The sequence below is a fragment of the Oryctolagus cuniculus genome, chromosome 1 (genome assembly GCF_051225735.1).
Source record: "Oryctolagus cuniculus isolate XC-2025 breed Fujian yellow rabbit chromosome 1, ASM5122573v1, whole genome shotgun sequence".
Lineage (NCBI taxonomy): Eukaryota > Metazoa > Chordata > Mammalia > Lagomorpha > Leporidae > Oryctolagus > Oryctolagus cuniculus.
The window spans coordinates 8,723,266-8,739,053 of NC_142867.1; the positions used below are offsets into that span (position 1 = coordinate 8,723,266).

Sequence of the window (15,788 nt, forward strand, 5' to 3'; positions counted from 1 at the left end):
AGACGTCACTTCCGGGCGCGGGCTTTATTCACCCGATCGGGGGCGGCTCCCCTCAGAGGGGCAGGTACAGCGAGTAGTCCGACAGCGCCCAGCGGCGGGCCGGCCGGCCGGTGCGGCCGATCATGGGCAGCTTCTGCACGTAGCGAGAGGCCGGGCTGGGCCCGTACGGCGCGGGGAAGGCAGTCTGGAAGAGGCGCCCCCGGCAGCGCCTCCCGGCCTGCCGCCCGGCGATGATGAACCGAAAGTGCGGGGCGCCGCGCGGGGCGAAACGGCTCTTCTGGAAGACGTCGCGGGTGCCCGCGCCGGGGCCCTGCTGCCGGGGCGCCCCTCGCGCCCGGTGCACGCGCGGCAGCGGCCTGTTCTCGGAGGCGGCGGGCGCCGGGGCCGACGGAGCGCCGCCTCCGCCGCCCCGGGGGCTCTCGTCGCCCTGGGGGCTAACCACCGCGCTGGCGGTCAGCTGCGGCATCTTCCGCACAGAGTCCGGGGCGGCCGCTGGCTCCTTCTTGTCCCCGGGCGGCCGCGGGGCCGTGGGCGCGGGCTGGCCGGTGCCGAAGCGAGTGGCCAAGCTGTCACCGAAGAAGGCGTAGAGCTCCCGGTAGATGTCGGCCAGGGTCACGGAAGGAGAAGGGTCGTCCGGCCCCGCGCCCCCTGGCGGCAGCGAGAGGCCAGACCCGAAGCCTGGCTCCGCACCAGCGCCGGAGGGAGAGCCCTGCAGGAGCAGGCTGTCCCAGGGCAGGTCGTCCGGGCGCCGGCCGCCCCTGCCGCCGGGGCCGCCCCTGCCGCCGGGGCCGCCCCTGCCGCCGGAGCCGCCCCTGCTGGGCTCCGCCGCCTGGGCCTTCATCTTCAGCAGCCGCTCTACAGCCACCTGAAAGAGCAGGGGACTAAGACAAGAACTAGGCCGCCTGGGCCCCATCACGTACTCCGAAGCGAGTCCGCTGGGCTTTGCAGGGAAGGCAGCTGGGACAGCCTGGCACTCACCAGAATGGCTCCGTAGACTTTGTGCCCATCTGCTTTGACCTGAGCGTTGGACACCGAATAATCGTCCAGCACAGCCTGCAGGTTTGTCCAATAAGTGGACAGGTGTGGGTACAGCACTCGCTCCACTGCCTGGAAGGGGAAGGAGGAATGCAGTAAGCACCTCTCCGTGGCTTACTGCCTCTCAAGTACCCTTTCCCATTGAAAGGCCTGCTTTAACCTCTGATCTAGACAGGGCGCAGCCGTCCTACTAGATTCCTTTATTGGTATGTGCAGCCATTTTTTTGGAACCTACTTTTCCTAAGACTAAGCACTGGAGGTAGAGATATGATATAAAGACAATATAAAAGGACCCCACTATCATTGCCTTGTGTGCCAAGGGCTAAGAACACATAAGTATACCCACTGCTAACACCACAAATCCATAGTTTGCAAACTGCTACTCAGATCAATCAGTAAGCAAGAACATCCCTCAAAAGTAAACAGGGTGTGTGTGTGGGAGGGGGTGTTGTCACGCAGTGGGTTGAGCCGCCACTGGGACACCAGCATCCCACACTGGACTAGTTCCTCTGCTTCCAGACGCTGGTGGACTACTGCCAGTTCCTCTGCTCCCCATCCAGCATCCTGCTAATGCATCTTGGGAAGTAGCAGGTGAGGGCCCCTGCCACTCATCAGGGAGACCCAGATGGAGTTCCTGGCTCCTGGCTTCTGTGGGCCTAACCCTCCCCACCCCACCCCTGGGGCCATTTGAAGAGTGAACCCGTAGATGGAAGATGCCTTTCTCTGTCTCTCCTCTTCCTGTCACTCTGCCCATTGAATAAATCTTTTTAAAAGATGAATTGTAGGGGTGGGCATTGTGGTACAGCAGGTTAAACCATTGCTTAGAATGACAGCATCCCATACAGCAAATCAAAGATCTGTCTCTCCCTGTCACTCTGCCTTTCAAATAAGTTTTCTTGAAGAATTTATTAGAGGGCCAGCACTGTGGTATAGTGGGCAAAGCCACCACCTGCTGTGCCAGCATCCCATATCAGCGCTGGTTTGGGTCCTGGCTGCTCCACTTCCAATCCAGTTCTCTGCAAGCGTCAGGTGAAATGGTAGAGGATGGCCCAAGTCCTTGGGCCCCTGTACCCACTTCGGAGACCTGGAGGAGGCTCCTGGATCCTGGCTTTGGATCAGTGCAGCTCCAACCATTGTAGCCAATTGGGGAGTGAACTAGCAGATGGAAGACCTCTCTCTCTCTCTCTGCCTTTCCTTCTCTCTGTGTAACTCTTTCAAAGAAATAATTTTTTTTAATATATTATAGCCTAATAAACGTTTTGAATTTTTGTTACAGGCTTACATAGTGACAGAGATCTTTTATCCTGTCTACTGGTTCATTCCCCAAATGCCTGCAGCAGCTAGGGCTAGTCCTGGCAGAAGCCAGGAGCCAGGAACTCCATCCAGGTCTCCCACTGGGTGTCAGTGGCCCAAGCAGTTAGGCCATCTTCTGCTGCCTTCCCACATTAGCAAGAAGCTGGATCAGAAGTGGAAAAGCCAGGAGTCACACTGGGCACTCAGCTATGGGATGCGGTGGCCACTCCCGTGAGGGCTGGTCGGTTGACTTTTTCTTAGAGATGTAAAGGTGGGGACAGTGTTTGGCCTAGCAGCTAATATGCCTGTGTCTCATCAGAGCGCCTCAGCTTCGGGCTGGGCTTTGCCTCCCAACTCGTTTCTTCCTGGTGCAGACCTTGGGAGACAGAAGTGATGGCTCGAGTGACAGCATTCCTGCCATCCACGTGGGAAGATCTAGGTATCAGTCCCGGCTTCACCCGGCCCAGTCCTGCTGTTGTGGGCATTTGGGGAGAGAACCAGCAAGTGGAGGGAAGGTCTGTGTGTTTATCTTATTGCATCTCTCTGCCTCTCAAATTTTAAAAGAAATGTAAGAGTGCTGATTGGCACAGTGGCTACAATGCTGCTTGGAACAGCTGCATTCACACCAGTGTGTTTGACTCCTAGCTCTGCTCCCAATTCCAGCTTCTATTAATGCAGACTCCACGCGGTGTGGGCATTTGGGTAGTGAACTAGCAGATAGCAGCTCTCTTTCTGACTCCACCTTTCAAATAAACCAAATAAAAATTAAGATTAATTTGATTTGTTGAAAAGACAATTACAGAGAGAGGTCTTCCATCTGCTGGTTCACTCCCCAAGTGGCTGTAATGGTAGGAATTTATAAAATGGACATACAGGAGTGGGCATTTGCTGGAGTAGTTCAGACACGGCTTCGGATGCTTGCATCCCAAATTGGAATGCCTGAGTTCAAGAATCATCCCTGACCCCTGACTCCAGCTCCCTGGTAACGTGCACCCTGGGAGGCTGAACTTAGGGCTCACTCACTTAGGTCCCTGCCACCACACTGGAGGCTTGTATTGAGTTCTTGGATCCTGGCTTTGGCCCGGCCCAATCCTGACATCCAAGGAATGAACCAGATCAGAGTTCCCTTTTTCTCTTAAAAAAATTAAATAAATCAATTGTACTATTTTTTTTTTAAAGATTTCTTTCTTTATTCCAAAGTTCAGAGTTAGGAAGAGGGAGACAGAACCTTCCATGCACTAGTTCATTCCCCAGATGATCACAAAGGCCAGGACTGGGCCAGGCCAAAGCCAGGAGCTTCATCTAGTCTCCTCCATGGTGGCAAGAGGCCAAACACTTGGCCTGTCTTCTGCCGCTTTTCTCAGGCCATTAGCAGGGAGCTGGTTGGAAGTGGAGCAGCGGACTGAACTGGCACCCATAATGGCATTATAGGCATCAGATCTACCCATTATGCCATAACACTGGGCCCCATTAAAAAAAAAAAAAAAAAAAAGACATTTATTTATTTTGGAAAGAGCCACAGAGGCGAGCGGGAGAGACAGAGATCTTCCATCTGCTGGCTCACTCCCCAGGTTGCTGCCAGTGCTGGGCCAGGCCAAAGCCAGAAGCTTCTTCCGAGTCTCCCATGTAGGTGGCAGGGACCCAGGTACCCTGGACCTCGTCTGCTGCTTTCCCAGGGACATCTGCAGGGAGCTGGGTTGGAAGTGAAGCAGCTGGGACTCCAATCGGAGCCCATATGGAATCCCAGCACTGCAGGTGGTGGATTTACCCACTACACCACAATGCCGGCCCCAGCCCCCATTTTTTAAAAAAGATTTATTTATTCGAAAGGCACAGTCAGAGAGCAATCATGAGACCTTCATCTGCTGGTTCACCCTACAAATGACCACAAGGGCCAGGGCTGGGCCAGGCTGAAGCCAGGAGCCTGGAACTCCATCTGGATTGCCCATGTGGATAGCAGGGATCCAAACAGTTGAGCCATCTGCTGCTGCTTTTCCCAGGCACGTTAGCTGGGACCCAAACTGGCACCCATATGGGATGCCAGCATCACAGGTGGCAGCTTAATCTGCTATACCACAACACTGGCCCCTCTCTATCAAATAAGTAAATGGATAAGGGCTGGCGATGTGGCATAGCAGGTTAAAGCCCCGGCCTGCAGTGCCAGCATCCCATATGGACACCAGTTCAAGTGGCTGTTTCACTTCTGATCCAGCTCTCTTCTATGGCCTGAGAAAGCAGTAGAAGATGGCCCAAGGACACGGGAGACCCAGAAGAAGCTCCTGGCTTCAGATCTAGACAGCTCTGGCTGTTGCAGCCATATGGGGAGTGAACCAGAGGACGGAAGATCTCTCTTCCTCTGCTTCTCTGTAACTCTGTCTTTCAGATAAATAAATCTTAATTTAAAAAAAAAAATTTATTTATTTGAGAATCAGAGCTACAGAAAGAGGGACACAGAGAAAGGTCTTCCATCCGGTGGTTCATTCCCCAGATGGCTGCAACAGCTGGAGCTGGGCCTGTCTGAAGCCAGGAGCCAGGAGATTCTTCCAGGTCTCCCATGACGGTGCAGGGATCCAAGCACCTGGGTCATATTCCACTGTTTTCCCAGGCCACAGCAGAGAGCTGGATCAGAAGTGGAGCAGGGACCAGCACTGTGGTGCAGCAGGTTAAAGCCCCGGCCTGCAGTGCCGGCATCCCATATGGGCACCAGTTGGAGTCCCAGCTGCTCCACTTCCGATCCAGCTTCTGCTATGGCCTGGGAAAGCAGCAGAACTCAGTACGTGGCACCAGCAATCATGTACCATCTGGATGATACAGACACACAAATACTCGTGCTATCTTTCTAAATGAAGTTCTCACACCTGTGTGAGAAAGGCCAGCATCCTCACCTTCCAGCCAAGAGCATGCAGCCCCACCACGGCCCCATAGTGAGAACACAAAGGCCGCACGGGGTCTGCCAGAACCTTCTGCAGGGAGAGCAGGATCTGCTGATAGAGGCCACTTACAAGGTCCCCATGAGTCCTGTGGGAGCAACACACAGTCAGGGAGGGGACGGAGGCACAGCCGACAGAACAGCACGTGTCAGTGTGCTGGGGCATGCTGGGTAAGCGAGCAAAGCTACCAAGGTGACTGGCTGGGACTTGAGGGCTTAAGGAGCAACACCTTGGCGTGTTTTTAATCCACTGGTAGAATACCAGTGTGCCAGGGCACACCAACCAGGAAGCCTGAAGGGGAGGAGTTCCCCAGAGATTTCACCCCATCCCCTTCCCTCTCCCGAGCAACTCCACAGCAAGCCCATCCTCTGTGCAGCTCCAGGCCCAGTGGCTACCAGAAGATGTGGCTGAGCAGGAGAGCAGCCCCGTCCCGCAGAGTCCAGTGGTCATTCAGGGGGTTGATGGAGGCAGCCAGAGGCTCCAGGACGCAGTAGAGGACGCTGCCCACCAGGGAGCGGACATAGGGCCCCAGGCAGAGGTGTGGGTTCCGGACCAGGCTCCGTGCCACCTGCAGCAGCCGGTGCAGCTGCTCCAGGTCATGGCTGACAGATTTCACCTGTTGGTAGAAGAGGATGGCTTAAGAGGACACTGAGGGGGCAGGCATGGGCCTGCCATTGTGACAGCAACTGCCGTGAGCCCTCTGTGCTGCTGGGTTATCCACAAACGTCCTCCCTGGACCCTGCTCACTTACCCCACTGACCACATAAACAAAGTAAGGCAGGAGCGCTGCAATCTTGGAGTTCGTCTGCAAGTCCTGGAGAGCCACCTGAAAGGAATCAATGACCCGGACTGCACTGCATTTGCCTCCCCAGACCTAAACCGAGGTGGCACTGGACCACCTGTTACAATCTTACATGTGCTCCTCCTTGTCCAGCAATTCCACTTCCATCAGTGTAACCTACGGAAGCCTACTCACACACCTCCCCCACAGCCCTGGCTGTAGTAATAAAAAACTGCAAACAACCTCCATGTCACCATATGCCTGAGAAAAGCAAGGTGTAAGACATACATACACATACATACAGACACTACCACCTGCGTTTACAGGAGAGTAATCATAGCTTATACATAGGAGAAAGTGTGGGTGGAAGAATAGGAGACTTTGTATTCTGGATGTTTTCATGTCATCTCAACTTCTCCAATAAACATACACTGGTGTAACTTTCGTAAGCAGGAAATTTTTTAATTTTTTATTTTATTTTATTTATTTATTTTTGACAGGCAGAGTGGACAGTGAGAGAGAGACAGAGAGAAAGGTCTTCCTTTTGCCGTTGGTTCACCCTCCAATGGCCGCCATGGCCGGCGCACTGCACTGATCCAATGGCAGGAGCCAAGTACTTCTCCTGGTCTCCCATGGGGTGCAGGGCCCAAGCACTTGGGCCATCCTCCACTGCACTCCCTGGCCACAGCAGAGAGCTGGCCTGGAAGAGGGGCAACCGGGACAGAATCCGGCGCCCCGACTGGGACTAGAACCCAGTGTGCCGGCGCCGCAAGGCGGAGGATTAGCCTAGTGAGCTGCGGCACCGGCAGGATATTTTATTAAAGGTATCACAGCCCTGAACCTCCACTGCCTGTGGATAAAGATGGTGAGCCTGGCAGCCATGCAGAACACAGGTGAGTGAGGAAGGAGCCCAGGTCCCAGCCCCACAACCAGCCACCTACACTGTGCTGGGCACCAGGGCGAAGTTCTGAACAGGAATGGATGGTCCCAACTTTCAAGGGAAACTACAGCAGTAGCCCGACATGGGAAGACATGGAGGATATAACACCCTTAGAAAGAGGCACATGATGGAGCAAACCACCAATGAGCCTTCCTCTGACTCTGGACAGAAGAGGACTGACCATGAATGGTGTCCGGCAGGCCCCATGAAGTCCAGAGGGCAAAGCAGCAAGGGCTGGAAAGAGGCCCAGGAACCAGCAGCCAAAGAGCCAGCCTGGCCAGGCACCTTACCTGGCTCTGCTATTTCCTCTCCTCTCCCTCCCAAAGTTCAGGAAAGTGAATGTTGCAAGCTGGGTGCTCCACTTGGCCCCAGATCAACAAATACCCACAGAGGGTGGGCTCCAGCAGGAGGGTATGTGCAGACCACGCGAGCCCTCCCAAATGCCCTGCTGAGCTGCCTACTGCCAAGGGGACAGAGTTCCTCCTAGAGAGTGAGGGGCAGATGGGCAGGAAGGCCAGCTCAGCACAGACGCACCCAGAGAGCAGCCTCCACCCACGTCAGTCTGAAGAGGACAGGGAACAGGAACACGAGGGAACTTCATGAAAAGCTCAACTGTGTCGCCAACTCGGACCCAGGCTCTCACCTTCATCAGCTGGGGATCATCCCCTAGCACAGCCCGAGTCACCTGCTGATAGTACTTGAGCAGGTCATCAGTCAGCGATGACACGGCGCTAGGCACTGTGGGAGGACAGGCAGAAAGTGATCGGGGTGGACCGCAGGCCTCTTCTGGCCTCCAGAGCCCCCCCCACCACCACCACCCCATACACATCCTCAGAAGCCCAATGAATCCGACAAGACAACCAGAGCTACCTGGCCACTCCTCTGTGCTGTCTGCCACCCACCCTCTGTGAGTTTCCTGCTCAAGGCCAAAAGCCTCAGGCCCTGAAGCTGTGCTCAGTATGTGCCAAAAGCAAGGCAGCTCCCAGCATCCCGCTGGGTCAGAACTGGTGACAGGTCTGGGCTCCCACCTCCAACTCTGAGTACCTCTGGGAAGAAATCAGCACCTGCTCAGAACACGGTTCAAGGCGTGAACAGCAAACACTCGCCTGAAGTGCACTCCAAGGCCTAGAGGTACTGCCCTGAGCACCTAGGGAGGAAAATGCAGCCAGAGGGCCCATCCAACACACCATCCCTTACCTGATCCCTGGGGGGCCAGGTTCCCTTTGCCATCCAGGTAGGAGACATGAACTAGAACCAGTGAACAGATGTGTCAGGCTGGGCTTTTGTCCCTTACGATACCACCTACCCCTCCAACTAATGCCCCATCCTCCAGCCAGCCCACCACCACCCTGACCACCCTGACCACCCAGCTTCCGTCCCCACCCCATGCAGGAACCCGGCAGCCACCTCTGACAGCTGTCTCAGCACAGCCTTTGGGGATGTTGGTGGCCAAAGCCAGCTCCACCAGGTTCACCTCTCGATCCTCAGGAAAGTAGAGCTCACCCTCCCTGGCTGGGCGCAGAGGCAAGGCCTCCTGGGAGCCATAACCACAGACAGCCTGAAGAGGGGAATAGAGAGCAGGCTGAACGCAGGGAGGACCATCACCCACCAGGGCCAGGAGCCTGCTTCCAGGAAGTCCAGGGGTCCCCAGGGAAGCAGAGCCATCACTGGGAGTCTGGTTGGAGTGCCCATGGCTGGCTGGGTCCCAGAGCAGAACAAGGTCCCCTCTCACATGACCAGAGGGTTCTAAGCCCCACCCATAGGCTACCGGTCTCCCTCGTGCAAACTCAGCTCTGAAAACCCACTACACTCTCTAAACACGATACCTTCCTCAACTCCCTGCCTCAGAACAACTACCCCAGGACCTGCAAATACCCACGCTGGCTCAGCATGCTCTCTTCTCCTCTTAGCCTTGTCTGAGCCAAGCTCAAGTTCTTCATCATCCTCATCTCAGGCCCAGCTCGTCCCACCTCTTCCCTGACCACCGGGCCCTCGTGGCCTCCTCGCCCTCTGCTCTACACTTTGAGCCCAAGTGGGCTGGGCCCTGCACCAAGCACCTGGCCTGCCACTGCTGTGGGCCTCCCCTATGTGCAGGGAGTCTTCATGCAGTACCACGTCAGCAGCTCAGAGCTGGGCACAGAGGACAGAGGGCGTCTCTGGGCCCACTCACCTCCACGCTGCTCCACCTGAGGGCCCTGTTGAAGTCCTCAACCGTCAGCTTCCGCCGCTTGGTGTGCTTCATGAACTGAGAGCTGTTCTGGGAGGGGAGGAGCAGAAACCAGAGTCAGGTGACAGGGAGATGGGGAGATGGCAACCCCCAAATATAGTAGGCTGGACCGGGGAGGAGGCAAAGAGGACACCACACCAGAGAAAAGCCTGGCTTCCAGCTCTCTGCCTTTTTCGATTTGTCAGCAGGCACTCCGATAGGGGACGCAGGTGTCCCGGCTGCAGCACCAAATGCCCACTCCATCAGCTCTGCTCTTGTACAAGCAGCCCCACCCACTATGTGTTCCATCCCCTCTGTGCCTTATCTGAAAGGCAGAATGACAGGAGGGACACAGAGATCTTCCATTTCCCAGTTCAATCCCCAAACGGCCAAAATGGCCAGGGCTGGACTTGACCAAAGCTGGGAGCCTGTAACTCCATCGAGGTCTCCCATGTGGGTGGCAGGGGCCCAAAGCACTGGGGCCATCTTCCCCTGCTTCCCAGGTGCACTCGTGGGAGATGGACTGGAAGCAGAGCAGCTGGGACTTGAACAGGCGCTCTGTTAAGGGATGCCCGTGTCACTGGCAGTGACTTAACCCACTGCACTGCAACGCCGGCCCCAGGGTTTATTTTTTTCTTTTTTGTAAGGCAGAGAGAGAGAAAGAGATCCTCCATCCACTGGGTCACTCCCCAAATGCCCCCCAACAGCCAGGGCTGGATCAGGCCAAAGTCAGGAGCCCAGAACTCCAGCTGGGTCTCCCACACAGACTCAAGCACTTGGGCCATCAGCAGCTGCCTTCCCAGGCCCGTCGGCAGGAAGTTGGCCTGGAAGAATGGCGCAGCAGGGACTGAACCAGGTCTCCTATATGGGATGCAGCTTAACCAGCTGCACCCAGGGCCTCAGTTTTCACGTGCAGATGAAAATGCACTCAGCCTGCCGGGGGGCTGCTGGGGGGCTTTGAAAACGGCGTGGGCTGCCTCTGCTATATGCCCTCACAGCAGTCTGCGCACAGTATGCACTTGTTGAATAAACCAGTGAGGGAGGAAGTGAGGACAAGGGACAAATGTGGAGGGCTGAGAGGTCCCCGGGGCAAGGGGAGCCCACCTGTGTTGCTTCCCGGAGCCGGTAGCACACATCCTCTGCAAGCAGGGCCGCCACCTCGTCGCTCAGCTCCAGGCCGGTGCTCTCTGCCATGAGCCGGACCGACTCCCGAGGGATCTCCACAAACCGCCGCTCTTCTCGCTCCGACATGGCCCCAGTGGAGCTAGCAGTGGAGAGGGAAGGGTTGGAAAGCTGCCGAGTCTCCCACAGAGCCCAGGCCTGTGAGTCAAGGCCCTCCAAGCCCCAGTCCCCGATCACGGAGCTCTGAGCGCCCAGAGGAGCAAGCTGAGGCTCAGACAGGAAACAGGCTGGCCGACGGGAGACAATGGGGAAGCCCGAAGTGCCCGGCCTCGGGGTCCAGGGAGCTGGGTCCCTGCCCCGCCATGCGCCATGTCAATCTGGCCAGACCTTCCTCAGCCCGAGCGCTGGTGTCCTAAACTGTAAAACAGGGACAAGAATCCCTAGGGCTGCTCTGAGGATAAAATGAGAGTCAGGGCCCAAAGCTCCACACCAGTGGAAGATGTCACTGGTGTTAATGATAAACCAAATCTCCCATCCTCTTCCTGATTTCCTGATTCTTACAACTGCCATCATCCACTCAATTTAAAAAAAAGAAAGAAAACCTCCCTCTGACCTGATACTCCATTGCTAAAATCCCTCAATACTTCCCCACTGCTTCCAAAAAGTCTGCATGTCCCAGCATGACTGTGCCCTTGGTCCCAAATTCCCAGGGCCATTCAAACACCTCCCCTCCCACCCTCGCCTAAGTCCCAGCCCAGGATCTGCTCAGGCTGCCCTCTCCCTGCTCCAAATCCCCATCTCCCCGCTAGGCTGAGGCTGACCAGTCTCTCAGGTCTTCGGTGTCATGTGCCATCTGGGACTCGCAGGCTTTTAGTCCAGGAGTCTGGTCTTCCCCAGTTTGGCTACAAAGCCTAAATACAGGAACCAATTCTTCCTACATTTATTTATTTATTTATTTATTTATTTTTGACAGGCAGAGTGGACAGTGAGAGAGAGAGAAAGAGAGAGAGAAAGGTCTTCCTTTTGCCGTTGGTTCACCCTCCAATGGCCACCGTGGCCGGCGCACTGCACTGATCCGATGGGAGGAGCCAGGTGCTTCTCCTGGTCTTCCAGGGGGTGCAGGGCCCAAGCACTTGGGCCATCCTCCACTGCACTCCCGGGCCACAGCAGAGAGCTGGCCTGGAAGAGGGGCAACCGGGACAGAATCCGGCGCCCCGACCAGGACTAGAACCCGGTGTGCTGGCGCCGCAAGGTGGAGGATTAGCCTAGTGAGTCGCGGGGCCGGCCCCTACATTTATTTTTATTTACTCGAAAAGCAGAATGACTAGAGGGGTGGGAGAGATTGACCCTCCATCACTAGTTTCCTCCCCAAATGCCCACAACAGGCCAAAGCCAGGATCCAGGAACTCCTTCTGGGTCTCCCACGTTCTTCAGCCATCAGGTGCGGCCTCCCAGGGTGCATCAGCAGGAAGCCACATTGGAAGTGAAGGTCGGACTCCATTCTGGGCACTCTGATATCAGCTATGGCATGCAGGCGTCCAAGCAGTGGCCTAACCCACTGTGCCATAACACCCGTCCCGGAACCTGTTCTTCCATTCACCGGATAAGGCAGAATAAGAACCCAGCACAAACAGAGCCGATCGCTGCCTCCGACAACACACAGAATGAGAAGCTGCCAAGGTGAGGCAGCAGCACCTGTGCAGTTCCTGGCACTGTCACATTATTCCTCCACCAGGGTCCCTAAGTCCACACGGCCTCTCCTGACGTCCTGCAACGGCCCCCACTGCCTTCACAATGAAAGCCAACTCTGCACCGTGGTTCCCAGGCTCGCATGTGCTGCCCACTTTGCCAGCACCTCTTCCACTCTCCTGTGTTCTGCGTTCCCAGCACCAGCCTCTTCTCATTTCTTCAAAGACACCCTACTCCAGAACCTTTCTTCTGCCAGGAACTGTCTCCCTCCTCCCTGCCCTCCACTCCCAATCCCTCCACCTACGCACCTGCGCACTCCTCCACACCTCAGCTCAGATGTCACTTGCTTGGGAGGTCTTCCCACAACCCTGCACTCTGCCTTTACAGCAGTTACAAGAGCTGGGAATGGGGGACGGCGCTGTGGCCTAGCGAGTAAAGCCGCCGCTGCCACCTGCAGTGCTGGCATCCCATATGGGCGCCAGTTAGAGTCCGGGCTGCTCTATTTCCGATCTGGCTCTCTGGTATGGCCTGGGAAAGCAGTAGAAGATGGCCCAAGTGCTTGGGCCCCTGCACCCATGTGGGAGACCTGGAAGAAGCTCCTGGCTTCGGATCAGTGCAGATCTGGCCATTGTGGCCAATCGGGCAGTGAACCAGTGGATGGAAGACCTCTCTCTCTCTCTGCCTCTGCCTGCCTGTAACTCCGCCTTTCAAGTAAAGAAATAAATCTCAAGAAAGAAGAGTCGGGGATGACATACTTGCGTAGCGTTTGGATTAACACGCCCCTCCCCACTAGACCACAAGCTCCACACCGCAAGGGCAGTGCCTGTACGCTCACCTTTGCATCCTCAGCGTCCAGCGCAGGCTCAGCACATAATACACCCTCAACAAACACTCGCTGAAAAACGAAGGAAGCTACGTAAGCGCCCGCTACGCCCGCGGCACTGTGCTGGGAGCAGTGCAGCCAGACACACACGTACTTCGTCGGTGTCACGGCCAAGGAACTCAAAGCTCGGAGGGGTTGCACGTTTCCTGTCCTGTCTAGGCTCTTCCACGACGCAGAGCGCAGAGACGAGAACCCGCGCTACTGACCGTCAGGCTCCACCGCACGCTGCTGCAGCGGACGGCCGAGTGCGGACCCACCGCCCGGTGACCCTGCACACTCCGTGCCCCCCATCTGTAAAATGGGAGCACAGACTCGCGGAGGGCGCAGACGTAGCCGCCCTATTACGGGCCCACACAGAGACCAAAGTCCGGGCTCCTCAGACGCTAGTCACAGCGGGGAGGAGGCGTGGGAACCGCCCGCCACCCGCCTCGGCGCCGCGCATCCTCCCACCCAGCCTCGCGCATCCCGGACCCAGACCGGGCGGGGCGGGGAGGTCAGGGGTCACCGAACTTGGGTCACGTGGGCAGCGAAGGGGGCGGGCCCCCGGCGGAGCGGGCTTCCAGGCCGGGGAGTGAGCGGCCTGCGGCGGGACGGGGAGTCCTGGACTCGGGCAGGGCCTGCTCACCTGAGGGCTCCGGCGTGGCGAAGGCGGCTACTGACACGGCCGCGGCGGAGGTGCCGGCAGCAGCTTCCACTCACCCAGCTCACACTAATTCCCTCTCTGGGCACCTAGGCCCCGCCCTCCACGAGCACAGCCAATCAGCGGACCCTTGCGAAGTTCCCGCCCTCCAGGAGGCCTCCCGCCAGGTGATTGGCCAGTAGCAACGTGCAGTAAAGACCCGGGGCGCCGGCGATCACGTGACGCTGAAGCGCCGCGCTTCTTAAAGTCACAGGTCCTGCTAATTATACGAGCAGGTGTATGCTTTGGCAGAGGTTTAGTAAGCGTAGTTTTCAAGGGAAAGCGCCCCCATTCCCTGGGTCCTGCGTCCTCCCGCGTTTCGGAGCACTTGCATTTTCGCGGCTTCAGCAAAGGTTTAGACTTTGGTATCTGACTTAGTGTTTCTGCTCAACCTAGCTCTCCAACACCGGCCACTTCCCGTTCCTGAATTGAAAGAGGGGCTCCCGATAGGTGTTCTCTTCCGACGCCGACGCGAGCTCCGGACTCCCGCACTCTGCTCCTTCGCTGCCTACCTCGTATGTCCCCACTCCTATCCAGTGGAGCAAATAGCATCCCGCACCTGCCTCGCAGACGTCCGTGACCCTTTTACAGGCACACTACACCAGTAGCCCAATTACCACTGCGACAGCAGCAGCTGGGCACTCCTCAGTTGATAAGCAGTGGGCTTGATGAGCAACGGATGGTATTGAACCCGAGTTCAAGTTCTGACACTGACTTTGAGCTGATTATCTAGCCGTCTGCTCCCACCCCCGCGTCAATAAAAGAGGTTCCTATTGCATATTCACTGATACAATGGCTGAAAGCACCTGGCAGAACTGGAGGTTAAACTTCCATTGAGATGTCAGGAGGCAAACAACGGATTCCTTTGTGTTCACACACGATGGGGATGGGGTAGTTCGTTAGAGAAGGGAGATGTCTGCAGCCCCCTCCGAGCCGACGATGCGGCTGGGTTGCCATGGCAATCGCACCTGAGGAGCCTCTGATCCTGCTAAGCCTCTCCCAGGCACGTTCCGAACGAAATCCCGAAATCCGCAGCGGGCCCAGCGGGCCAGTTCTGGAGTGCCTGCCCACCTCCACGTGCAGGAAAGGAGAGAGGAGGCCTTCCTCAAATCTGGGAAACCCACATCGGCTCAGCGGGGTCTGGGCTGCTGGCAGATTTCTGTCTGCGGAGCGCTGAAGGCAGGAGAAAGTGCAGGAAGACTCCCACCCACCTGGAGCTTGTCAGATGTGTGAGGCTGTATCCAGCCTGAGTGGAGGCAGGGGCCTCGGCTACACATGCTGCTCACTCCCAAGACACCTGGTGCCTGCCAGCTCTGGCATCAGGCTCCCTTGGTTAGAAAGAACACACAGAGTAGCCATGTGTCACAACAGCAGGTGAAGCCACCACTTGCAATGCCTAAATTCCATATTGGATTACTGGTTCAAGTCCTGGGCGCCTCTGCTTCCCATCCAGCTTCCTGCCAATGCATTCCGGGAGGCAGCAAGTGATGGCTCAAATGGTTGGGGCCCCTGCCACCCACATGGGAGACCCAGATGAGGATCCGGATTCCTGGTTTCAGTTTTGCCCAGCCCTGGTTGTGCAGGCATTTGGGAAGTGAACCAGCAAATGGAAGATCTCTGTTTCTGTCACTCTGCATTCCAAGTGCATGAAAATAAATGAAACATTTTAAATTTTTTTTAATCATAGCTCCTCTGCTCAATAGCAGTGTGACCTTAAGCACAGTGGTTCACCTCTGGCCTGTCTCATCAGCTACAGAACACTGTTGTAACAAGGGCTGGCACTGTGGTGCAGCGGGTTAAGGCCCTGGCCTGAAGTGCTGGCATCCCATATGGGCGCCGGTTCAAGACCCAGCTGCTCTACTTTGAGCCAGTTCTCCACTGTGGCCTGGGATAGCAGCGGAGGATGGCCCAGGTCTTTGGCCCTTGCACCCACATGGGAAACCTGGAAGAAGCTCCTGGCTCCTGCCTTCCGATCGGAGCAGCTCCAGCCATTGCAGCCATCTGGGGAGTGAACCAGTGGATGGAAGACCTCTCTCTCTCTGTCTCTACCTCTCTCTGTAACTCTTTCAAATAAATAAAATAAATCTTTAAAAGAAAATAGAACACTGTAATAGAACCATGTCGGATCCCTGCTTAGCTGTCTGCACCGGAACTGAAGGAACACTTGCAGAGCTGTAGGCAGATGGGTCATTATTTAAGCAGCAGAATAAGGGACCATGTAACACAGCAC

General features: G+C 56.4%; 1 protein-coding gene and 1 long non-coding RNA gene across 8 annotated transcripts; one reads left to right on the forward strand and one right to left on the reverse strand.

Annotated features, from left to right (window-relative positions):
* Positions 1–9: 9 nt before the first annotated feature.
* Positions 10–13,644, reverse strand: TAF6L (TATA-box binding protein associated factor 6 like). Of its 7 annotated transcripts, none has more exons than XM_008274360.5 (12): positions 13,505–13,644; positions 12,832–12,891; positions 10,290–10,449; positions 9,150–9,236; positions 8,387–8,537; positions 8,177–8,227; positions 7,623–7,717; positions 6,010–6,084; positions 5,654–5,874; positions 5,214–5,346; positions 979–1,107; positions 10–865 (listed from the first exon to the last, which is right to left on the reverse strand). In XM_008274360.5, the coding sequence occupies exons 2-12, from the start codon at positions 12,837–12,839 to the stop codon at positions 53–55; spliced, it is 1,923 nt and encodes a 640-aa protein (XP_008272582.4). In that variant the 5' UTR covers positions 12,840–12,891; positions 13,505–13,644; the 3' UTR covers positions 10–52. The 7 variants fall into 7 exon arrangements, with proteins under 7 accessions (XP_008272582.4, XP_051689148.3, XP_089182241.1 ...); XM_051833188.3 differs by lacking the exon at positions 13,505–13,644 and adding an exon at positions 12,974–13,365; XM_089326115.1 differs by lacking the exons at positions 10–865; positions 979–1,107 and adding an exon at positions 3,494–3,707.
* On the forward strand, positions 13,547–15,665 carry LOC138848772 (uncharacterized). The gene is made up of 2 exons (XR_011386837.2): positions 13,547–13,686; positions 13,955–15,665. It is a non-coding gene; the product is annotated as an uncharacterized LOC138848772 (long non-coding RNA).
* Positions 15,666–15,788: the final 123 nt, after the last annotated feature.

Excerpts from the sequence above, each read along its gene's own strand:
- TAF6L (XM_008274360.5), bottom strand. Across the intron at positions 8,228-8,386 it reads TGCTGAGACAGCTGTCAGAG|TTCATGTCTCCTACCTGGAT; the intron begins GTGGCTGCCGGG and ends CACTGGTTCTAG. Across the intron at positions 5,875-6,009 it reads TTGTTTATGTGGTCAGTGGG|GTGAAATCTGTCAGCCATGA; the intron begins GTAAGTGAGCAG and ends TTCTACCAACAG.